We start from the raw sequence: 26,369 nt of genomic DNA, 5'->3' as shown, positions 1-26,369 counted from the left end.
GCTAGAGAAGAATTGAATATGTGAGTAAGTAGTGGTGTAAGCTCTGCAACACAGTGTTTGAGCAGAGAAGAGGGCATAGGGTCAAGGGGGCAAGTTGTGAGTGGGGAGGACAAAAGGAGCTTGGAGACTTCAGACATTGTTACCGGGGGGGGGGGGGGGGGGGGAGGTGGTTTACATTAGTAGAGGTAGGGATCTGATTGCGGATGGACTCTACTTTGTCTTTAAAGAAATCAGCAAAGTCCTGAGGAGAGTGTGTGTGGTTGACTGATACTGTTGATGAGGGATGGAGAAGAGTATTGAATAGAGAAAACAGGCATTGTGGGTTGGATTTGTGATTGTTTATAAGGGTACTGTAGTACTCTTGCTTGGCTTTTGACAAGGCAGAATTGAGGCAGGACAATAGAAATTTATAGTGAATAAAGTCTGCTTGCGTACGGGATTTCTTCCACATACGTTCAGCAGATCTCGTACAGGAGCGTAAGAATCTGGTTTGTGAATTCAGCCATTGTCGTGGGTTCAGAGTACATGTACGCTTAGCCTGTAAAGGGGCAAATGAGCCAATGGTTGAGGATAGTATGTGATTATACTCACTTACCAGGGTATCAGGATCAGATGTTTCCTTAAGGGAAATGAGACTGGACCTGAAAGACTGAGCTAAGGCTGGAAGGTCAATGTCACGTGTATCCCGAACTAAGACAGTGGGGGAAGAAGCAGGTGGGCACGGAGAGTGAGAGATGGAAAATGTGACCAAATTGTGATCGGAAAGGGTTCACTGTTAAAACCAGTGAGTTTTTTAGTAAACACTAGATCCAGAAAGTGGCCATCCTTATGAGTAGGGGTGTTTGTCCACTGCTGGAGCTCAAAGGAGGAGGTAAGGCGGAGAAAACGAGAGGGCCAGGGTTGTGAAGCATCATCAATGTGGAAGTTAAAATCCCCAAGAATGATTGCAGGGCTGTCAGTGCAGAGGAAGAAAGAAAGCCAGGTGTCAAAGTCAGAAAGGAAGGCAGCAGAGGAGGAGGCTTAGAGTTACCGGCAGCGTGGTGGTGAGTACGCCTTTTTGCGCTCCAGGATGGCGACCTGTTAGTGTGAGCCCTCCTGCCTGATGGAATGTAGCCTGTCTGCACTGAATCATGGGGCTGAGGAGAGTGGTGGGGGCTCTGAGCACATGGAGGGCTCCATACAGGACTGTAATTTTGGAGGATCACGGTGGGGTCACTATCAGAGGAACCCTCATTGTTGTCAGCTGCAGGGGCTGTAGCAATAACCCTGCCTGTAGGCTGTGAGAGGGAGGGGGAGTGAACAGAGCAGGGGTTAATGATCTTGCAGAGGAAGCAGCTGCTCTAAGCTTCTGTTTAGCTGGAGATCTTCCTGGAGCTGTAGCAGGGGAGGAGACTAAAGGAGCTAGAACTGGAGCCGCCTCCTCCCTGACCTCATCAGCTGCTGCCCTAGCCCTGCTCTGTTCTGCTGGAGCTGCAGGCATGGCTCTCTTCTTTCTAGCTCGTGGGGGACTAGGACTGAGGCAGGAGGGGGGATAATCGGCCACCATTAGGGGAGACCAGACGCGCTGTCGGCCTGCACATTGCTCCAGGTGCCCGTGACATCACAAGAGGAGGAGGGTAAGCAGCTTCCCCTTTTTATAACACCCACCCTTAGTGCCATCAACCAATCCTTCCACCCCATGTAGCTAGTCCCAGTGTTCCTTCTGCTCCCAGTACCTCCCCACAGTCCAGGGCACCCTTCGTTACCCACTTTGGTGCAGGGTCGGACTGGGGGGCCCGGGCCCACCGAGGCTTTTGCCTAAGGGCCCCCCTCCAGACTCCGAGGGCTGCAGCCTCACTGCCTCCCGTACTTCCAACCCTACCCCCTACTGCGTGTGCGCACTCGCGCGTCAGCGCACGCACTGTTTGGTCGCGGCAAAAAGCTGTGCTGACGCACATGAAAAAGTGCCCACTTGCTCACACGAGGAGCGGCGCAGTTGCCGGACAGGAGGTCCTGAGGCAGAAGCCCCGGGAACAAATCCAGGTGGCGGATCTGGGCTGGCAGGGTCCACTAGAGCCGGGGGCCCACCGGGTTTTTTCCCGCCGGCCCAATCCGACCCTGCTTTGGTGCCTTTCATTCCGGATCTGTTATCTGGAAGCCCATTATACACAAAGTTCCAAATTACGTGAAGGCCATCTCCCATTGACTCAATTTAAATCAAATAATTAAGTTTTTTCTGTAAATGATTTTCTTGTTTTCTAAAAATAATCCAAACTAAGATATAATTAATCCTTATTGGAGTCAAATCCAGCCTATTGTGTTTATTTAATTTTTCATTGATTTATTTATTAGATTTATGCTATGGAGTTACGGAAACATCCCTTACCTGGAAAACACCAGGTCCCGAGCATTCTGAATGACTGGTCCCATACCCGTACAGTTGAATGCAGTAAAACTATTTAATTAAACAAACGAGTTTTGATTTTTGGTGTTACTTGTTGGTGTTACCAGTCTTTTAAAATGAACTTGATTTCATGCAGCGAATGATACAGGTCGGAATTAAATGAACAGTAACACCAAAATATGAAAGTGTTTTAAAGTAATGCAAATATCATGTAGGGTTGCCCTGCACTGGTAAAACTGGTGTGTTTGCTTCATAAACACTACTATAGTTCATATAAACAAGCTGCTGTGTAGTACTGTTGGAAATTGAAAAAGTCTATATGGTACAGGTTAAATAGTTGATAACAGATAACACCATTATGTTCTACAGAGCTTATCTGCTATCTATTGTGTAACCTGAGCCTTTTCTGCATTGAATGGCTGCCCCCATTGCTAAGAAAAATTCATATTTCTTACATTACTGTTCCTTTAAAACCAAGCATTTGATTGGGCATTGATTTATTTGGTCTGACGCCTTTTTTTCTTCCCTCTAAACCCCAGATTTACATATGCACAGAGTGGTGAATTGTGGGAATCTAGCTGTCGCTCTTCAACAATGTCCTTTTTGTAAGAATCTGATGTTTCTTAAAAGATGGAACAGCATGACATAATCACTGTTCATCCAAAGAACATTCCTTCACTTGCATTGAATGTTTAGTGGCCATCGGTTAGCTCCCCCTCCCCATTTTCTTTCCTTTTCAGTTTTTATCTAATTGTCTGGGGGTTTTTTTTCCCTTGACCTCATAAAGTGTGCTTCTGTTATATGAACAATCCTTGCTTTTATTGTTGTCTGTGAAAACCAATCATCTAATTTGTATGCCGCAAACAACGTAATCATCAGGCACGGCAGTGCTATATTGTTTTTCACAGTATGGCACCAAAGAGAAGACTGCATGAACCAGTATATTTATACCTTTATTTTCAGGCAAGTTTGCAATAATCATAGAAACCCCGAAATTGAAGTACAGGTAATGGACCTGTTATCCAGAATGCTAGGGACCTGGGGTTTTCCGGTTAACGGATCTTTCAGTAAACAGCAGCTCGTTTACATAAACTAAAATTGTCTTTCTGAAGCAAACACATTTTACGAGTGCAGAACAGTCCATTATATTTTAATTATTTTGATACACTGTTACTGTTCCTTTAGGGCAGAGACACACGGTCCGATTCGGGGGGAGATTAGTCGCTCGGCGACAAATCTCCTCTTCTTCTGGGCGACTAATCTCCCTGAACTGCTTCCCGCTGGCTAGAATAAAAATTGCCTTTCCTTGTGACGCGACTTCAGAAAACGTAGCCATCCCGGAATCTGACTGTGTCTATGCCCTTAAAGGAGAAGGAAACCCCCAGGGCGCTAAACCCCTCCCCCCCCTCCCCTGTGCTGCCCCCCCTCCCTCCTCCCCCCTGGCCTACCTGTCCCCCTGGGCAAATGCCCCTAACTTTTTACTCACCCCTCTGCGCAGGTCCTGTCCACGGAGTACGCAGTCGCCATCTTCTCCCACGCGCGTCTTCTTCCTGCTCTGATCGGCGTTTTCTGGCGCATGCGCAGTAGGAACAGGTACCGGTACGGCTCTACTGCGCATGCGCCGAATGTCATGAAGTTTTCTGATTTCACTTCGTGACATTCGGCGCATGCGCAGTAGAGCCGTACCGGTACCTGTTCCTACTGCGCATGCGCCAGAAAACGCCGATCAGAGCAGGAAGAAGACGCGCGTGGGAGAAGATGGCGACTGCGTACTCCGTGGACAGGAGGGGTGAGTAAAAAGTTAGGGGCATTTGCCCAGGGGGACAGGTAGGCCAGGGGGGAGGAGGGAGGGGGGGCAGCACAGGGGAGGGGGGGAGGGGTTTAGCGCCCTGGGGGTTTCCTTCTCCTTTAAGATGATAGTTGCCTGTGCTTTCATTTAGTGCCAGCGCAGATTGATTGATTGATTGGTCATGTTCAAAGCTTTCAACCAAGCTGTACCACTGTGCCATATCAGTGGCTCTAATGCATGGGTGTTTCATTTAGGTGTGCAACAAGCGGCGGTTCCTGTGGTATACCCTGTGGAATGAAGATTTAAAAAGGGGTTGTTCACCTTTGAGTTAACTTTTAGTATGACTGTAGAGTGATATTCTGAAAAAAAATTGCAATTGGTTTTCATTTTTTATTGTTTGTGTTTTTCGAGTTATTTAACTTTTTATTCAGCAGCTCTCTAGTTTGCCATTTCAGCAATCTGTTTGCTAGGGTCCCTTGCAACCATGTATTGATATGAATAAGTGACATGTATATGAATAGGAGAGGCCTGAATAGAAAGATGAGTAATGAAAAGTAGCAATAACAATACATCTGTAGCCTTACAGAGCATTTGTATTTTTAGATGGGGGTCAGTGACCCACATTTGAAATCTGTAAAGAGTCAGAAGAAAAAGGCAAATAATGAAAAAACGATAAAAACAAATGAAAACCAACTGAAAAGTTGCTTAGAATTGGTCTATAAGTTAAGTGAACCACCCCTTTAATGGTTATCAACAGAACTATCTGAACTTGTGATGTGCTTATCTGGAAAGCAAGACATGTCATGAAAGACAGGAATGTTGTTTTTTGTGTGAGAAGCCCTCGCCGGTTGTGTGAATAAGGGTAGACAAGGTACAAAAATGCAGAAAAATCACTCTTTCTTGATGTAAAAATAGGTTTGTATGATTATGTTGTTTCTCAAGTGCCCCAAGGCACCTGTTGGATTTGGCCGGTGGGATACCGGGAAAAAACCTGGTGGGCCCCACCCCTCGTGGGCTCCCCCCAGCTGCCTCATGAAGAAATAAGCCAGCGCGCAGAGCACGTTGTTTTTACACAGGCATGCAGGGTGCGCCGCATTCGTGCATGCATGCGCATTACACAATGTGTCCTGACCAGGGAATTGAAGGTTGGGGGGGCCGCGGGGACTACGAGGAGGGCCCTTTGTTTGCATCCCCGGTGGGCCCCGAAGACTCCAGTCCGAACCTGCATATATGTAGGGCGCCCCAGAATAAGCATTAACTGAAGCAGGGACCTAAGTATTCCTGAAAGCTTGCATTTTGCAGTCTGTTTGCCAGTTATTATTATTAATATTATTAACATGTATTTTTAGAGCTCCAACATATTGCGCAGTTAAAGGTATTGCCCATTTTATATTTAAAGGGGCTTCCAAATAAAGGACCACGTAACCCAGAAACCCCTAATATACCCATCACAGTTACCGGTTTCTTCAAAAAGTATGAACAAATGGCATTTTCTATGCTGAAATCCTAGCAGGGAAGGAGGGACTAAACACTGATGTTACAACTTCTCCGCAGCTTACAGACAGCATTCAGGAACTACATAACCCACAATGCATTGCACTGTTATGTTCCTTATTGAAATCACATGTGCAGGGAATTGTGGGGTTTGGAGGATGCAGGCTAAGGACAGATGGCTGTTGATACAAAGTAACAGTACTCAGCCAGCGCAGCAAAGTAGTCAGACAGATCAGCAGGAGAGCAGGGGGCTAGGCTTAGGGAACTGTTCCAAACCATTAAAAATCACTAAAAGATGCATTCTCCAGAATAAGTATTTGTCTGTTCTTTTTCAGTAGCCCATGGTGAAGAGGCCACATTCACACAGATGAACCACGCGTTGTGGCAGCACTGCAAGCCTAGATAGCTGGACGGCAGACTGCTCAAGCAGGATGCCATCAACAAGTCGAGCTGGAAGCCTGAAGGACCAAGATATAGCAGAGCTGTTCTTCAGGGATGATCCAGAAAAACTTTTTTCTGATCTTCGGGAAATTGGCCATGGAAGCTTTGGAGCCGTCTATTTTGTAAGTAATCATGATTCTGATTTGTGCAGGTATGGCATCTGTTATCCGGAAACATGTTATTCAGAATACATATCTACCATAGTCCATTTTAAACAAAAAATTCTTTTAAATTATTTCCTTTCTTTCTGTAGTTATATGACAGTACCTTGTACTTGATAGTAACTAGGCTGTATAAATCTATATATCTGGCAAAACAATACTATTGGGTTAATTTAATGTTTAACTCTTTTTTAGTATAATTAAAGGGGTTGCTCACCTTCCAACACTTTTTTCAGTTCAGTTGGTTTCAGGCAGTTCAGCAGAAGTAAAGACTTCTTCCAGTTACTTTCTGTTTTCTACGTTTTTTTAATATTGAATTATTGAAAAGAAGTCGGGGGGGGGGACCGACCCTGTAAACTGTTCTAAATTGATACATTTATGGTAGGGGCACACTGGGCGATTCGGGGAGATTTAGCCGCCTGGCGACTAATCGACTAGTTGTTGCGGCGACCAATCTCCCCGAGTGCCTTCTCTCTGTCCTGTGTCGGCTATAATGAAAAATCGCCTGTGCTAAAGCACACGCGGCACTTCATTTTCCGAAGTCTCCTGAGGTTGCCTCACAAGCTTAGGTTTTTGAGTTATTTAGCTTTTTATTCAGCAGCTCTCCAGTTTGCAATTTCAGCCATTGTGGTTGCTAGGGTTCAAATTACCATAGAAACCATGCATTGATTTGAATAGAGACTGGGATATGAATAAGAGAGGCCTGAATAGAAAGATGAGTCATAAAAAATTGAATAACTATAAATTTTTAGCATTACAGAGCATTTGTTTTAGATGGGGTGAGTGACCCTGGTTTGAAGGTTGGAAACAGTCAGAAGAAGACGGCAAATAATTCAAAAACTGTTAAAAACAAAAAATGAAGGCCAATTGGAAAATTGCTTTGAATTGGCCATTGCATAACATATTAAAAGTGAACTACTCCTTTAAATACAATAGTACACAAGTAACGTTCACAACTATATAATATTTTTACCTTGATGTATGTGAGAGCACTGGCCATCTCTCCTCTGTGTATTTGAATGTATTCATGAGCTTTAACCTTTGTGCTCAACTGAATCTGAAAGCTTCATGTCAAGTGATTTCAAAGTACTAGATATATCCTATGGCCCATAAAAATAACTCTGGAGTAGGCCTCCACTTGGACAGCCCTATTTAGGGGCAATTTTGATTCGGAGTAATTCGGAGCTTTCTGGATAACGGGTTTCCAGATAACAGATCCTCTACCCTATAAATGCACACTCGGTGGATTTTGACTTGATAGAGATCAAATTGTACACATGAATGTATTGTAGTTTTAAAGGTAGTTTAATATTTCTGTTTCCAAAAACCCATGTTGTATTTGTTATGCAATTTTCCGTATCAAATGGAAAATTTGCAGCTGTAATGTGCGGAGCAAAAAAAGAGAAAGCTCTTGTTTATAGGCCATTTCCTCATAATCATGTAACTAGGGTGTGTTTCTTACCTCTTGAAAAGAAGTCTGTTCATGTTCAAAAACAAGCAATAGTTGGGACAAGTGTATGTTTAATTTTCTTTGCCTGGGTATTCTGTTAATGACATTGTTGCAGCAAAAAGAGGCTTTGTTATAGTTAAGTGGCAGATTGTGAAAGTAAAGGTAAACACGAACCCAACAGGATTTTTCTTAAAACAAGGCCCCAGTGGGAAAGCTATTTCATTTTATATGAATCTTATTTGTTCTCTAGAATATCCTGAGCCGAACATTTTTTGGCTTATAGAGAGCCATACACACAGAGAAAATACATATTTTCAATTTGTAATTTTTTTTCTCTATCCAAGACCATATGGGGTGGTACAGGTGTGGGACCTGTTATCCACAATGCTCGAGACCTAGGGTTTTCTGGATATGTGGTCTTTCCATAATTTGGATCTCCTTAAAGGGATTCTGTCATGATTTTTATGGTTTACTTTTTATTTCTGAATTATACTGCAAATAATTCACTCTACCATTTAAAATGTTATTCCTGAACCAACAAATGTATTTTTTAGCTGTAATATTGGTGTGGAGGCAGCTATCTCAATGCATCGTGCCTGATTCTGAGCTTTGAGAAGGAGCCAGCTCTTCAGGATGGAACTGCTTTTAGGAATCGATTGTTTCTCCCCTTCCCATTGTACTTCAATACGACCCAAGCTGTGCTCCCTACCCACCTAGTGGTAGACTTGAAAATAGCACCCAAGCAGGAAAAAGCAGGGAGGCTCTTCTAGCAAATGCAAACAAATTGTACAGCAGAAGCTGCTATATGGTTAGCTTTGTGAGGTGTGAGCTATGCTTGTTTATGTGAGGTGTCCTTCCCGTAAATAAGAGCTTAATGGATAACAGGTTTCCAGATAACTGATCCCATACCTGTACTATATATCCTATCTCATAACAAATTAGGTGCTTATGATCGGCTTACAAAAAAGTGTTTAAATAAACACCCCCCTAGAACTGTAACTAACACAAAAAGATAGAAATACACTGGCACACACGGCAATTCAAACAGGGAAATCCCTTGTGTCTTTATTTGCAGAAAAGCAACGTTTCGGGGTAGTACCCCTTTGTCAAGTACTACCCCGAAACGTTGCTTTTCTGCAAATAAAGACACAAGGGATTTCCCTGTTTGAATTGCCGTGTGTGCCAGTGTATTTCTACCATTTGACCTTGGGGAGGGTGCCGATCCCTCCAGCATTGAGCACCTGGCTATCCTTACTGAAGGCCTGGGTGTGCGAGCCGACATTTCTATCTTGACTAACACAAAAAGAGACACTTTTAGTTACAAAGTTTGTAAGTAAGTTTATTACGGAATGGCTGTCTCCCATAGACTCCATTTTACCCAAATAATCCAAATTTTTAAAAATGATTTCCCTTTTCTCTGTAATAATAAAACAGTAGCTTGTACTTGATCACAACTAAGATATAATTAATCCTTATTGGAAACAAAACCAGCCTATTGGGTTTATTTAATGTTAAAATGAATTTCTAGTAGACTTAAGGCATGAAGACCCAAATTACTGAAATATCCGTTATCCAGAAAACCCCAGGTCCCGTGCATTGTGGATAACAGGTGCCCATACCTGTGTATATATTATGAACATTGATCGTGCACCTCTACTCTACTTGAGATCGAGTGCAGACATATATATATATATATATATATGGCCTGGAAGTCAAAATAGGCCCTGCCATTCCAAGTACACAGAGGCCCAAACAGCCCCCTACCAGCCCACTATATGTTAACTTTCTATGGAACCATACAACAGCCCCTCTGGCATTTGCCAGAACCCGGGTGTGTGTGTGACTCTGGGACTTCAAGTCTTCCTTCGGCCTCGTGTTTTTATATGAGCATGAAACTCCTCGGTAACTTATAATATCCTTATAATTTACAAGAGGGGGTACTTTATTCACTATATATATACTGTATATATATATAATTTGCATTTGTCTGCAGTGATTTTGCTTGGGCGTTATCTGCTGTGATGTCAAAAAAAGCGCCAATTAACCACAAGTGTGAACAGAAATTATAGGGTAAATTGAAATCCCTAAATTTCTACTGCCTGTAATGTCAGACTTCTGTGTGAGCTGACGTGACTCACTGACATCACTGCACACAAATCCTCCTTTTTGGCAGGTAAGGTTATAATTAACACTTATATTTAGATTATATGGTCTTTTGTATTTGTAAGTAGCTGTAAAGGGAAATACCCCTTCAATTAATATTAGTATATAGCAGTTGGATGTAATGTAAGTATTTGATATTTATATTTTTCTGGGCTCCCCCCCCCCTCCAAAAAATGATTTGGGGGAAATGCTATTATACTATTTTAGTTACCATTCCTATTCTGCAGGCCCTTTTCAAAGTCAAGGATTCCATTACAAAATAATAACAATGACCTGTATTTAAAAGAATCCAAATTGCATCAAAATCAGTTGTATGTTGTCGTTGAGTATTATTAAAGGAGAAAAAAATATTAATTAACAAAGATATAGACTAGAATTGCTTCACTTTATGTTTCAAGATTTTGTAGCAGCCCAATGCCTCACAGCCCTTTGGCAGGGGACATCTGTGAATCAGAAGATGCCCTAGTAGCTCTCCATCTTCATTTCTGCTGATTCACTGCAACTGCTCTGGGCTTACTAAGCTAAGGGGTGCACTGAGCATGTGCAATGCCACTGACACTTATAAAAATCCAAGATAAGGAGCGCCTGTGCACAACTTTAATTGCCAGAATCATTACTGGCATGTTTACATACACTGTGCGTACATTATCTGTTCATAACAATAAAGCTTTCATGAGCAAATTATCCAGTTATGCACTTAGCAGTATTTGCTTGTATAAGGGATTCCACTGCGGGTGCTTTGCTAGGCACCCAGTAGTAAATAAAAATGCAGATATTTTTTTAACTTTTAGTATGTTATAGAATGGCCAATTCTAAGCAGCTTTTTTGATTTAAATTATTTGCCATTTTCTTCTTACTCTTTCCAACTTTCATATGGGGATCCCTGACCCATCTAAAAATAAATGTCCTGTAAAGCTACACATTTATGGTTATCTTTTTAGCTCCTGTCCTATTTATATTCCAGTTTCTTATCAAATCAGTGCATGGTTGCTAGGGTAATTTGGACCCTGGCAACCAGATTGCTGAAAGTGCAAACTGGAGAGCTGTTGAATTAATAGCTAAATAACTCAAAAACCATAAATAATCATAAATGAAAACCAATTGCAAATAGTCTCAGAATATTACTCTCTACATTATGCATAACTCAAAGGTGAACAACCCCTTTAATTTTTCCCAGGTATCCCTTGCTATTTTTGGGATGGCAAATGCACAGAAGCAATTAACTATAATGCGCATGAGCTGGCCCAAAGAATTTTCTAGGAATATAGCTCAGATAGACAGTAACCCAGAGCACTCCAAAAACCCTATAGGCAGGTAAGTGGCTCTTGATGAAACTAACCTTAGTGCATTGTGTGCCTATTACAGAGACTTTAGAATAGATTATAAGCTCCACTGGAGCAGTACTGATGTGAACGGTTTGCATATTGGCACTAAACGAAATAAGGAAAATAACCAGTATGGGAAGCAGCGATCGGCGGATATGGGCATTTTTACTACTGCATCTTTTTGCTCTGGACTCTATCTGATTAGCACCTGCAAATGGGAGCAAGTTTTTATTTTCAGGGGAGACTTTCCTTCTATTAGTCACGTAGAATACTATGTATGACATTTGACCCTTCAACGACAGAACATTATATGAATAGAAAAGCCTTGTGTTACGGGCCCTTTAATTGAAGAACTGCAGTGTGAGATCTTATTCACAAAACGACATTGGTGATTAGTTGTTACCAGAGGGCCAATGGAATGTATTTGTAAACAGACAAAAGTTTGGGCCGCATTCTCGAGTAGTGCGGACACTCAGCGTGTCTTTCAGCTGTTGTTATGTTCTGCATCAGTTATTGGGCAGCTTGACACATGGGAGTGGCAGTTGCTCAGCATCTGCTTATCACTAGCACCAGCTCACCACAATACAAGTGGATGTCACTAACAATTACTACGCTGGTGTAAACATTCGGGTCGGGCAACTACGTGCCTGTCTAGTGCAGTCTCTATGCATTCACTTTTAAAGGAACAGTTAAAAAATATAAAAAAAAATTTTGGTGTTAAAGGACATGTAAACCCCCTCCACAAAAATGAGAACAGTGAACAGCCTCTTTGAAATCTTTAGAGAACTGATAAAAAGTTAACAGTAAGGCTGCAGCATCCCCTAATCACATAGCATAAAACAAAAACTGTGGTACCGTGTTAGCCAGTAGCAAAAATAACAAATAAAAAAAACAAATACATTTGTATTTTGCCAGTCAAAAGGGCCTTGGTGCTCCAAAAGCTTGCAATGTACAGTATTTTTATTGTTAGCCAATATAGGTACAATACTTTTTGTATTTTTTTTTTTTTATTTGTTACTTAATCACATAGAAATCCTTCTCCTCCTATAATCCCCTCAGCCCCCTTCCTCAGGAATTTGCTTTGGCTGTTGACTTATGAGCATGCTCAGTTCTTCTCAGTTCAAATTATTAAACACACTCTCTAGTGCAGTGATCCCCAACCAGTAGCTCGTGAGCAACATGTTGCTCTCCAACCCCTTGGATGTTGCTCTCTGTGTCCTCAAAGCAGAAGCTTATTTTTGAATTCCAGGCTTGGAAGCAAGTTTTAATTGCATAAAAACTAAGTATAGTACCAAGTAGAGCCTCTTGTAGGCTGCCAGTCCACATAGGGGCAACCAAAGAGCCAATCACAGCCCTTATTTGGCACCCCAAGGGACTATTTTATGCTTGTGTTGCTCTCCAACTCTTTTTGCATTTGAATGTGGCTCACGGGTAAAAAAAGGTTGGTGGACCCCTGCTCTAGAGTAACAGCCAATGAAGAGAAACCATTGCTGGTTCCTATAGATACTCTAGCTGTTTGGTCCTATTTTTTTCTCCTGAGCTCAGCTTAACCATTACATTGCTCAGCCCCAGCAGAACTTTTTAACAAAGTATGTTGTGCCTGTGTAAAGCTGCATTCTGCATTGCATGAACTTTACAGCATACATGTCTCAGTGTTACTGATGATGTGTCAGAGGGAAAATGGCCGCCGGGTGAAGCTGCTATTTGTTTTAGGAAAATGTGATGGCGCTGGCTAATGGAGGGGGTATTTGCAGTACAAATGATGTGGCTTGGGTGTCGAAGATATCCCCAACTTATATAAATACTAGGAAAATAAAGGCTGTGCATGTCCTTTAAAGGAATGACAATATAATGTATTGTTGCTCTGCATTATTAAAATTGGTATATTTGTTTCAGAAACACAACTATTAATTATATACAAGCTGCTGTGTAGTCATGGGGGCAGCCATTCAAGCACAGTAGATAACAGATAAGTTCCCATTGTATACTACAGAGCTTAACTGTTATCTGCTGTGTATCCCGTTCCTTTTCTCCTTTTTCAACTTTGAATGGTTTCCCCCATGGCTACATAGCAGCTTTGTTAAATAAACCGTTGTAGCGTTTCTGACGCAAAAACACCAGTTTTATCAGTGCAGGACAACAGTAAATTATATTTGCATTACTTTAAATCACTTTTAATTTTTTTCCTTTAAGTACGGGGCACATCACATCACAAAATACAAGTAGTACGGGTATGTATGGGATCTGTTCTCTGGTAACCCGTTATCCAGAAAGCTCCAAATTAAAGGAAGGTCATCTTCCATAGAGTCCGTTTTAATCAGATATTCATTTTTCTCTCTAATATTATAAAACAGTGCCCTGTAGCTGATCAACCAAGTCCTTGTTTGATATAAAACAATGCTATTCAGTCTATTTAATGTTTAAATCATTCTTTAATTGACTTTTAAAGTATGGATATGCAAATTAGAGAGAGACCCCTTATCTGGAAAAGCATTCTGGTTAACCGGTCCTATTCCTTTACAGGCACACAGATAACATCTTCATGTGATTACCTGTGCGTGTATAGTGCCCCACTGATCCAGACCAACATGCTTGTAATATGGATATTAGTCGGGGATCCAGCAGCATTGAAAATTGTTATCATTGTTTTCATTATCTAGTTTTAGGACTTACATGAGAAACAGATCATAGTTAAGTTCATATTTGTAAAGGAAATGTGAAAACTCCAAAGGGTTCACAGACTTCACTTCACTGTTGGTTAGTGGTTATTGAGTGAAAACGTATATTATCATCTGTCAAGAAAGTGACAATTATCTAAAATATGTGAGGACTGTTTTGCATGTTTTTTACCACCCATGGAGTTACAGAATGCTTCACTGACTAAATGCTTAAAATCGCCCCTAAATAGGGCTGTCCAAGTGGAGGCCAACTCCCAAGTTATTTTTATGGCCCCCACACTGCTCATGAACTCCATTGAAACTCTTTGAATGGCATAACCATTACTTCAAATTACGGGAGGGTCCTCTCCCATCATTATCAATACAATTTCCCGAAAACTTCCTGTGCAGGAAAAAAAACCCTGAAAAAATGTGACATTTTTTTTGGATTTTTGCCCGAAAACCATGAAAACTTCAGATTATTGCACGAAACCCAGTGCAGATCAAGATATCTTCGGGACTTCTCCCATTGACTTATATGCAACCTTGGCAGTTCTGAGATGCCGGATTTTCGGATTGGGACTTTTTCCATATTCGGCGTGTAATAAATCATGAAAACTTTGTGGATTTTTTTCCACTGAAAATTCGTATTTTCTAGTTAAAAAAACATGAATTTTTCAGGGTATGTGGCATTCTGAACAGTTCAGGGTAAAAGTAAAAACTGGGCAAATAGATGTGCAAAATAAAAAATGTTTCTAATATAGTTACCCAGAAATGTAATGTATAAAGGCTGGAGTGACTGGATGTCTAACATAAAAGCCAGAACACTAATTAGGCTTTACTATTGCGAGAGAGCACAATTGCGCTCTCTGCATTAGTGTTCCTGCCTCCCTTCCAGACATATAAGCCAGCGAGGGGGGAGCGGCATTGCAGGAGCCGCCTCAGACGGCGCTTTCATTAGAAACGGCACAGGTTATGACCCATGGGGCCCCCCCTTAAATAACCGATTGGTTATTGTCTGGTTACCAATCAGTGGAAACCAAGAGAGCTGAAAAGCAGTAAGTAGTGTTCTGGCTATTATGTTGGACATCCAGTCACTCCAGTCTTTATAGATTACATTATTGGCTAACTAACTATATAAGGAACATTTTTCATTTAGCACGGTCTACTGTATCTATTTACCCAGTTTTTAGTTTTATACTGAACAATTCCTTTAATCAATAACCCCCATAGTGTGATAAATTGTATTAAAAAGGTTAAAAACACCAAAATGGCGACTTAAGAAGTCCAGTAAGCATATAGGAAAAGAGAGCCTAACGCGCTTCACATGGTATAGCTCCATGTATCCTCAGGCACCAGATTCATGTCCAAATGTAGAAAAAACGGCAATACCTTAGTATGCTGCAACAGGGGTGATCCCATTTTATTCCATAGTGCTGCCAGACACTGCAGTTACAATCAAGTTGATTGTAACCCCTGTTGCAGCCTTTCACCCCTTAAACTGAATTTTTCTGGACCAGATTCATGTCGGCAAACAAAGGAAATACTCTTACCCAACCCCATCCTCCATGTCCCTACATTGCAACGTTGGCAAGTTGCCTGCCTTATGTGATTCCTCCACGCTTCTGGTTTTCCCCTCTGTTTTCTATTTTTGTCTCTCTCTTTCTGTGCTCCTTCCCCTTCTCCATCTGCTTTAGTCACCCTTCTCATTCATCTCAGGTTCATTTCTTAACCATCGTTACTTCTGCTATTCTGCTTTTCTTTCCCATTCCTCATTCTCAATATATTCTTATTTTCTGACTTTATTCTGCTATTAACTGGGAATCTCATCCACTGGGATGGTGCTATTCTTTCTTTTCCACCCTGGAAGATTTGTGGCCTGACATTTTTTTTCCTATTTGTCACCTTCAGAAAGCTGAAGAAATATTCACATCTTGTGCTTTAGACTCAGTGTTCAGTGTTGGAGCTATTTACGAGTGCTCCATTCATTAATTTGCCACAATACAGTGGATATTAAAAAGCTATTTCTGACAGATGAGTATATGAAGTTTGTAAAATTGCTTTGTGCATCATTAAGTTATCAGCACAAAAGAAGGGTTGCCCTGTTCAGCCAGTAAAAATCATTAGTACCGTTTCTGATACAGGTATTGGATCTGTTATGCTCAGGACCTGGGGTTTTTTCCGGATAAGGGCTCTTTCTGTAGTTTTAGTCTACTGAAATATAATTTAAACATTAAATAAAGCCAATAGGTTTGTTTAGCCTCCAATTAGGATTGATTATATCTTAGTTGGGATTAAGTAAATACAAGTTTTTTATTACAGAGAAAAAGGAAATCACTAAAAAAACGGAATTATTAGTTCTTAAAAGACCAGTAACATAAAAAAAATTTGTTTCTACATAACGAAAAAAAAACCCCACCAAGACACATTTAAAGACTTAATTCTTAATAAAAGACTTAGCTATTTTTTTTTTTACTGGTCCTTTAAGTTCTGTAGAAGTATTTGAGCCAGTAAGAACACGTATGAGTATGGTACGATATATTCTTGTGCAATTGTTTCCTGTGTTTTTCAATTTAGCCATTTAAGTAGTGGCTTTTTTTTTTTTTGAAGAGTTTTATTTTGGAAATATTCCCAGAAGAGCCATGATGAAATCAGGGATTCTTATTCTAACAGTGTTTACAGTAATTACATTATAACACTGCATCCATGAGACATTGGGAAGGTAATGGCACAAGAGGGAATTCCAGTTTGAAGCCCAAGCATTTCTAGTGTGTCAAGGAACAAAAATTTCAGAATTGTTCCCTTCCCTCCTATTTATTCATATGGGAATCAACTCACAGGTTATATAGTTACCTCTTGAACATGCTGGATAATGTTTTTTTTTTTTTTTTTAACTATATGAGTTGTTGGAAGCTATGAATGGCAGCAGTTCAAGTGTTTAGTCGTCTACCACCAAGTTTGAAAATGCATGGGTCACATTTAAAGCTGGCCATACATGGGAAGATCTGCTTGTTTGGTGAGGTTGCCAAGCAAGCAGATCACTCAATGATATGCCCACCTTAAGGCCAGATATCGGTTTGGCAAGTCCCTAGAGTGCACCAAAAAACCGAGGTGCTGACTCCAAAGGTTGTATGGCCACCTTTACAGATACTCGCATATTCCAAATACATTTTCAGATTCTTTAAGGGCAAGACACATTTATTTGTATCATTTGAAGCTTGTATCACTCACAGAGCAGAAAATAGTACTCCTCTATTGACCTACAAGGGATGCACCAAATCAGGATTTGCCTTTTTCAGCAGGATTTGGCTGAATCCAAGTGCCTGGCCAAACCGAATCTGAATCCTTAAAACTGTTTGTCACACAAGCAAGGAAGTACATTTTTTTTGCTGCACATGTAACTGCCGCTACACTTTAACCCTTCCTGACCATACTTTGCATATGCACATTGCGGTTCGGGATTCTCCCAGTCTTTCATGAAGTATTTGGGTTTGGGTGCATCCCTAACAATAAAGATACATGTGACTTGGAAGACCAAGTCAATGTGGTGCCAGGGGGAAAGTTGAGCGGCAAACAAAAAGATAATAAATGAAGATCAAATGTGATAGAAGATATCATAGCACAATTCAAGCATGAGCAAATAAGATGGGAATATCAAAAAGTGTAATTATGTAATGTTGAAATTTTTAATATTTTAGTAAACCAAAATATGAACTGACGTGTTGCAATTCACAGCTGCCAGTCACTGAATGTGGCAGCCATTACTTCTTGTAACCAGTGTAGACCAGAGACTCACAAGCAACCCCTTGGATGTTGCTCCCTGTGGCCTCAAAGCAGGTGATTGTTTTTTAATTCTTGGCTTGGAGGCAAGTTTTAGTTGCATAAAAACCAGATGTACTGCCAAATAGAGCCTCCTGTAGGCTGACAATCTACATAGGGGAAACCAAATAGCCAATCACAGCTCTTATTTGGACCTGCTGGAACTTTTTCATGCTTGTGTTGTCCCCAAGTCTTTTTCCATTGGAATGTGGCTCATTGGGTAAAATAGGTTGGGGACCCATGCCCTAGGCCGTTAAAGGAAAACTATACCCCCCCAAATAATGTAGGTCTCTAAAAAGATATTGCATAAAACAGCTCATGTGTAAAACCTGCTTCATGTAAATAAACTATTTTTTTTATTATGATATACTTTTTTAGTAGTATGTGCCATTGGATAATCCTAAATGGAAAACTGCCATTTTAAAAAATAAGGGCCGTCTCCTTGGATCGTATGATTCACAGTGCACACAAACAAACCATACATGTTAGGTTACACGAGCCAATTAACAGACAGAGTTCTGTCTTTTGCTTCCACACTTCTTCCTGTTACAGGTGGCCATAGATGTAACAATTGCGATCTGATCTTTCTTGGAAAAGATCTTTCCAAGAAAGATTGATTGTTTCAACACACACGTGTAGAGCTGAATCGTCGGATTTAGAATTCGGAATCAATAGAATTCTACCTGTATCTGACGATTCAGCACTAACAATGGCCGATGTTTGGGTTCCTTCAAAGGCACCCAATCAAAATTTTCTGTCCAGCCCAATTGACCAATATCAAAGTCTTCTGCCGATATCGGTCGGCTGTTTTCCCACCATACACGCACCGAATATCGTACGAAATTTTTTTTGTACGATATTATCTGTGCGTCTATGGCCACCTTTAGAGTTGCAGTATTTCTGGTCAGGTGATCTCTGAGGCAGCACACAGACCATCACAAAATGGTGGTTCAAGGCAAGAGATGTAAAAGTGCAATATTTACTTAAATATATAGACCAGTTTGGTAAGATTCTTTAATATGTCACTTAATATGATATAAACTGTTGTTTAAATATTAATTTTGGGGGTAAAACTTTCCTTTAATGACTAGCAGGATTCATTATGTTAGCATGGTTGTTCTTTATTCCCACTAGGTGTGAGATCAACTTCATTTTCCTCTTCTGAGATCGATGGATTCTTTTGAACACCTTGAAAAAATCTTCCCCACCCACCCACTCAAAACTGTATTAAAATTTGCATTGCCGGTGTGATGAACCTTTCCCTGAGGCTGTTATTACATTGCACGCTTTTCCTGAGAAGACACTGACATATGTAACCGATGACTATCCGTTATAGTTCATGTGAATTAATAAGGGGGCAGAAGGTTGTGTGTATCACTCAGAAAAATGGCTGTCATGTTCTGGCAGCAGTAATGGCTGAAATAATTTGGCGTTGGTCTTCATATTTCTTTAATTATTTGCCTTTTTTTTTTAACTATTTAGCTTTTGATTTAACAGCTCTCCGTTTTGCAATTTCAGCAGCTATCTGGTGGAAGGGTCCAATTTAGCCTAACACCCAAGTAGTGGTTTGAAAAAAGTAATAAACAGTAGGGCTGAATCCACTATTTGGGATTTGGCCGAATCCCCGAATCCTTTGTGAAGGATTCCGATGAATACCGAACCGAATCCAAATCCTAATTTGCATATGCAAGTTAGGGGGGGTTAAGGAAAAATTGCATAGGCAGAATTTGATTCGGCCAGGCACAAGAATTCAACCAAATCCGAATTCTGCTGTAAAAGGCCGAATCTCGACCGAACCCTGGATTCAGTGCATCCCTAATAAATAGTAACAATGACAATAAAATTGTAGCCTCACAAAGCAATGTTTTTTGGCTGGCAGGGTCCGTGACCCTCATTTGAAAACTGGTTAGAGTCAGAAGAGGAAGGCAAACAATGAAGAGCAATTGAAAACGTGATAAAAGTTAACCTAGGGGTGAAGCACCCCTTTAACTGATGAGTGTTTATTTCAGTATGAAACTTTATATATGATAAAAGTGAATTAGAGCTGTAAAGTAACTCATTAGAGGCTATTACCTCCTACAGTATAAACCAAGATGATTCTTAAACATTGTATTAAATACTCTCTTCTTCTTTTTCAGGCACATGATGCGAGCACTAGAGAAGTGGTTGCCATCAAGAAAATGTCCTATAGTGGGAAGCAGTCCAATGAGGTACGTCCCCCTTTATTCTTTGTTCATAGATAATGATGAGTGTGCAAAAGAAAACGTAACTTCATGTCCCCCAATGTAAAGGAAAAGGTTTGTTTCCATGTGCACTGTTTAAAAAAGGAAAACCTGATTTTCTTCAGTTGCTTGCAGGCCTGGACTGGCAATCTGGGGGTTCTGGCAAATGCCAGAGGGGCTGCTGTAAGTGGCCATAGAAACTCACTATCTATTGGGCTGGTGGGAGGCTGTTGGGGCTGCTGTGTGGCCTGTTTGGGCCTCTGTGTGCCTGAAATGCCAGGGCCTATTTTGAATCTCTGTCCAGGCCTGGTTGCTTGTATAAATAAAATGCCATTATACAGGAAAATGTAAGGAAAACTGTGTCTGGAAAACCATATGCAAACAAAGTAGGGCAGACATTACCAGTCAAGGAAAGAAGGATAAAGGCTTGTGTCACACACACTTCTCATACATGTATACTTCCTGAAATTAAGCAAGTTGTAGCCAGTGCTGGATTTACATTTTATTCTGCAGGTATGGGACCTGTTATCCAGAATTATTGGGACCTGTGGTGTTCCAGATAACAGATCTTTCTGTAATTTGGATCTTCGTACCATAAGTCTACTAGACTGCAAATATTAAATAAACAATAGGCTGGTTTTGCATCCAATAGGGATTAATTGTATCTTAGTTTGGATCAAGTACAAGGTACTGTTTTATTATTACAGAGAAAAAGAAAAGTTAAAATTGGATTATTTGGATAAATGAGGCCTATGGGAAACGGCCTTTTGGTAAATCTGAGCTTTCTGGATAACGGATCCATGCACTTTATCCATTTTAACAATACTGCTGAGTAATGGTGATTGAGGGTTGACGCACGGGTTTGTGCAGATCTGAGTTGAAATTTGGCCAACCATTACAGGTTAGGGTTGGGTGTGGGTCAAACTAGGGAAGTACAGTCCTCCATTGATTCTATGTCTTGGAACCAGAGGCAAACACAGAATTAATGTAAAGAGCCAGAAGATGCTGGTACAGGTTAGGTGCAGGTCCTCCATGCCAACATTTTCCAGATGAGGGTTGGTGCTGATTAAAGGGATACTGTCATGGGAAAAAATTTTTTTTCAAAATGCATCAGTTAATAGTGCTGTTCCAGCAGAATTCTGCACTGGAATCCATTTCTCAAAAGAGCAAACAGATTTTTTTATATTTAATATTGAAATCTGGCATGGGGCTAGACATATTGTTTTCGTTTTCCAGCTGCCCCCAGTCATGTGACTTGTGCTCTGATAAACTTCAGTCACTCTTTACTGCTGTACTGCAAGTTGGAGTGATATCAACCCCTGAAAATACTTTGGTTTGTGCTACTGCCACATAACAAAAAATTTCTATGGTACCACTCAGCAAATAAATGTTCAATGAGTAAAAATACAAAAATATATACGGAAATGGAAGAAATAATAAGGAGAAAACACTCACAGTTCACCTCAGTCCCAAGGTGCAAAAACCAAAAACACTGTATCCAAAGGATGTGACGATCTCCAAAAATAAAGAGACGAATATAAAAAGTAGAAAAATGTATTAGGACATGAAGACCTAACGCGTTTCGTGCCTATAGGGGCACTTACTCATAGGCTCCTATTCTGATGCTAATTGCACTGGTTTCTGTGCTGCCATGTAGTAATTATCTGTATTAATTACTAATCAGCCTTATATTGTGACATTTCTATTCTATGTGTACTGTATATTGTGAGTGGGTCCCTAAACTCAGTAACTGACAGCAGCACAGAGCATGTGCAGTGAATCAGCAGAAAAGAAGACGGGGAGCTACTGGGGCATCTTTGGAAACACAGATCTTTACTGCTAAAGGGCTGTGGTTGCCCAAAACATAATGTACAACATTTTTAGCCTACTTCTTTAGTTTAACTTTCCTTTTCCTTTAACATTCTTTACATGATTCTACTTTTAGAAGTAAAATTTTAAAGGGTAACTAAAACAACAAAAAGTCCAGGTCTTTTCAGAATAGGGAGTGTGGAACATTTTGTTGTGTAGGGCAGTTGTAAATCTGACAACTGTTATGGAACAGAAAGAACTGCAACATATAAAGTTCACACTCCCTTTTATGGCAGTGTATACGGGGAGTTTTACTTCTGTTTTTGTTGGGTGACTCCTGACATAATCCTAGCATTCAATTCTGCTTTACAATCATTTTCCAATTGTAAGATCGTATTAAGTGAGGCAATTCATAGGGTTAATGTAAACATAGTCTCTGGCACATCGTGTTTCCATTTCCATTTATTAGCAGGGATCCAAACACCACAGATTAATGTAATATAGAAGTGTCACAAGCATAACTCACCCATGGCTATCACCTAAAAATATGGCCTTGTGCATAAAAAAACTCTAAAAAAAACTCTAGTAGCACTTAACATTGCTATGACTGTGAAGCTGCAATTGATTTTTTTTATTGATTTTTTTTATCTTTGCTTTACTTCATAAACGTCTTTTACATTACAATGAGGGGCAGATGCATCGAGGGTCAAATATCGAGGGTTAATTAACCCTCGATATTCAACTGGGGAATGAAAATCCTTCGACTTCGAATATCGAAGTCAAAGAATTTTGCGCAAATACTTCGATCGAACGATTGAAGGAATAATCGTTCGATAGAACGATTAAATCCTTCGAATCAAACGATTCGAAGAATTTTAATCTAACAATTGAAGGATTATCCTTCGACCAAAAAAAGTTAGGCAAGTCTATGGGGACATTCCCCATAGGCTAACATTGAGTTTGGTAGCTTTTAGATGGCGAAGTAGGAGGTCGAAGTTTTTTCTTAAAGAGACAGTACTTCGACTATCAAATGGTCGAATAGTCGAACGATTTTTAGTTCGAATTGTTCGATTCAAAGTCGTAGTCGAAGTAGCCCATTCGATGGTCGAAGTAGCCAAAAAAACACTTCGAAATTCGAAGTTTTTTTTCTTCTATTCCTTCACTCGAACTTAATGAATGGGCCCCTAAATGTCCTTTAATTTTTTTTTTTCTGAAATTTTGTATTTTTATATTCATATATGATAAACATTTATATTTTAATGTACATAAATATATATTTTTGTAGAAATGGCAGGACATCGTCAAAGAAGTGAAGTTTCTACAAAGGATAAAACACCCCAACAGTATAGAGTACAAAGGCTGCTATTTAAGGGAGCACACGGCGTGGGTAAGAGACGTTTCAATTTATGAACTCGTAAAATCATTTCTTGTATAAATGAGTAAATCTGCCTGTCTGTCTGTACACAGTATTGATATCATATTGATACAAGGAAATCCTTGGGGTAAATAAAGGTGTGAAAACTACACAGTAAGCCATATGGGGGAATGAGCAAAATGGTTGACAAGTATTTCAATCAGCGGAACGCCAGAGCATGTATACAGTCACAGCCACCTCTTGTAGCAATATTTATAATCTTGTTTATGGAAACTCCTAAGAAATATAGATTTAATCCAATACATTTAAACCTTAATATATATATACAGAAAGTTAATGCACTATTTACCTTCTTTCTTTCCCAGCTGGTCATGGAGTATTGCCTAGGATCTGCATCAGACTTACTAGAAGGTAATTTGTATTTTATGATTAAGGGCATTAGCACAAGGGCAGATTCGGGGAGATTTGGTCGCCTGGCGACTAATCGACTCTTCTGCGGGGCGACAATCTCCCCGAACTGCCTTCCACCTGCTATAATGACAAAATGCCAGCGCCAATACATTCGCGGCGCTTCGATTTCCAAAGTCGGCCAAAGTTTCCTAGTGAGGCAACTTCGGGGGACTACGGAAATTAAAGTGCCGCGAGTGCATTGGCGTTTTCTCATTATAGCAGGCGGAAGGCAGTTTGGGGAGGTTGTCGCCCCGCAGAAGAGGCGATTAGTTGCCAGGCGACTAAATCACCCTGAATCTGCCCATGTGCTAAGTCCCTTAGGGGTTAGAGCAGTCAAAACCTGCTGGGTGTTTCTTTAGCACAAATTCTGTATATTTCATGGTACATGATATACTTTTTTATGTTTTTGTTGCAGTACATAAAAAGCCATTGCAAGAAATAGAAATAGCAGCAATCACCCATGGGGCATTGCAGGGATTATCTTATTTACATTCTCATAATTTGATCCATAGGTAAGTGCATAATTGTGCTTAATGCAATAATCAAATGAGCATAGATGTACTTGGTATATTAAAGAAAAAGTTTATTTTAGGCACATTGTCAAATATTACACTTTTTACATTTATTGGTATGTGAACAAGGGTATTTGAATAAAAGACTCATTAGTTTGTGCTACTGTTAAATATACATAGGAAAAAAATGTTTTGCCTGTTCCTAGATCTTATCCGAGGTTAGCTTTCCAGTAAAGTATAAGTAATGGTGTTACAGGTTATGGGGTTCGTTATCCGGAAACCTATTATCCAGAAAGTTCAGAATTACGGAATGTCTCCCATAGAATCAATTTTATCCAAATAATCCAAATTTTAACAGGCCCCATACCTGTATGTATTGTATCAATGTGTGTGTTGAGGTTGATAATACTATTTTCCATAGAAATGGGATTTTTTTTTTCTTTTAACCACTATAACAGTCTTATTTTCTTTCAGAGATATCAAAGCAGGGAATATTCTTCTCACAGAGCCAGGTCAGGTGAAACTTGCTGACTTTGGGTCCGCTTCGATAGCATCTCCTGCCAATTCTTTTGTGGGGACTCCATATTGGTGAGAAATTGGACGAGGCTTGTATTTCTGTAGTGATGACCTTTGACGCTCAACATATTTTCTAGGCTTTTGGTTTTTTTTGCCATAAGTTACTTCACCTCAGATGAAGAGTGTCTGCTACCCTAACTGTCTATTTCTAACACTAGGGTTGCTGAATATATATGCCCCAGTAGCTCCCCATCTTCTTTTCAGCTGCTTTTCTTACTGAGCTTAGGGACCCACTCACAATATACAGTACACAGAGACTATAAAAGTCACAATATAAGGCTGATTAGTAATTAATACAAATAATTATTACATGGCAGCACATAAACCAGCAACTAGCATCAGAATTTAATAATCAGCCCTGTAGCATCAGCTTATATTACAGGCCAACCTCATTTTCTGTTTGATAATTTGTAACGACCCCTAAGCTCAGCTTCTCAACAGCTGCTCAGAGCCCACTGAGCATGTGAGTGTCACAGACACTTTCCAAGATGGTGACCCCCTGTGACAAGTCTGAAGTCCTGGATCATTGCTGCTATTGACAAACTGAAACTTTAGGCTGCTGCAATAAGTGCAGTATATAATATTTGGCATTTTTAGCCACATTCATTTTTTAGAGGTCAGTTCTCCTTTAATTAAGCTTCAGTGTCGGCCTGCATTAGGCCATGCTAGATTCTAAACGGGCAGAGGGCAGCTTGTATTGCCCCTTAGTTCTCTTGCACTTGATTTTCGATCTTTCAGAATAACCCCTAAAAAGTGGTAGCCTTGTAAAGTGTAGGAACAATTTACAGGAAAAAAAGTATTCTGTTTGCTCGTGCATTCTTTTGTCTTTTAATGTGCATAAAGGTAATTGCTTCTTGCCTGCTTATTTTAGGATGGCCCCTGAAGTCATTTTAGCCATGGATGAAGGGCAGTACGATGGCAAAGTGGATGTCTGGTCTCTTGGGATCACATGTATCGAATTAGGTAATTCCACAAACTTTTATTTACCCTACAAAATTATAGCTACAGATTAATATCCTCTATATGGTATCATAACACAAAACATAGATATAAAAATGTATAACCCTGTGTATACCTTAGTGCTGTTAAATAAAGGTATACATAGTGGATTTATAGTGTTCTGTCCGTTTAATACACCTACTTCCCCCTCCTAGTGCCGTTTAGCTAAAATCTTGCACTTGGTTCCAAAAAAATTACATTTATCTATCATATATCCACACTCGTTATAAAGCAAACGTCAGGGACTGCACTCAGTGGAACTTATTTATTATAGTGTTGAAATTATTAAAAATCAAATGTTTCGGTCACTCGCAAGTGACCTTCCTTAGGGATGTTCCAATCAGCAGACAAAAACTGAAAGGTAGGTTAATATTTAATGTCCAAAGTGTCTAATTTATCAACCGATTGCTAAAAACATTTGCTCTGTATATCAGTGAATTTAATAGGAACCTGTATCATATCTGATTATATTTTTTGTTCCGTAGCTGAAAGGAAACCTCCTTTGTTTAACATGAATGCAATGAGTGCCTTATACCACATAGCGCAGAATGAGTCCCCCACGCTTCAGTCTAATGAATGGTGAGTATTCTCTATGAATACCATAATGTTTAGAAAGCGCCACTAGTGCATTATATTTTTTTACTATGGAAATTACTATGTTGAGCTATAAAGTTTAGGGATGCACCAAATCCAGGATTCAGCCTTTTTCAGCAGGATTCGGCCGAATCCTTCTGCATGTCCGAA

The 26,369-nt window shown here is 40.2% G+C and overlaps 1 protein-coding gene across 2 annotated transcripts in view; it reads left to right on the top strand.

Moving 5' to 3' along the window:
* Positions 1-1,344: 1,344 nt before the first annotated feature.
* taok1.L (TAO kinase 1 L homeolog) overlaps positions 1,345-26,369 on the top strand; it is a 44,152-nt gene continuing 19,127 nt past the window's right edge. Inside the window, exons 1-9 of one of the 2 annotated variants that reach the window (XM_018242449.2) lie at positions 1,345-1,616; positions 6,002-6,229; positions 19,821-19,892; positions 22,999-23,100; positions 23,454-23,499; positions 23,954-24,050; positions 24,525-24,638; positions 25,498-25,589; positions 26,111-26,204. In XM_018242449.2, the coding sequence (XP_018097938.1) occupies positions 6,098-6,229; positions 19,821-19,892; positions 22,999-23,100; positions 23,454-23,499; positions 23,954-24,050; positions 24,525-24,638; positions 25,498-25,589; positions 26,111-26,204 (749 nt within the window). In that variant the 5' untranslated portion in view covers positions 1,345-1,616; positions 6,002-6,097. 2 annotated transcript variants of the gene reach the window in all.

Source organism: Xenopus laevis, chromosome 2L (assembly GCF_017654675.1).
Source record: "Xenopus laevis strain J_2021 chromosome 2L, Xenopus_laevis_v10.1, whole genome shotgun sequence".
Taxonomy (NCBI): Eukaryota; Metazoa; Chordata; class Amphibia; order Anura; family Pipidae; genus Xenopus; species Xenopus laevis.
This window is presented reverse-complemented; position numbering and strand designations above follow the sequence as displayed.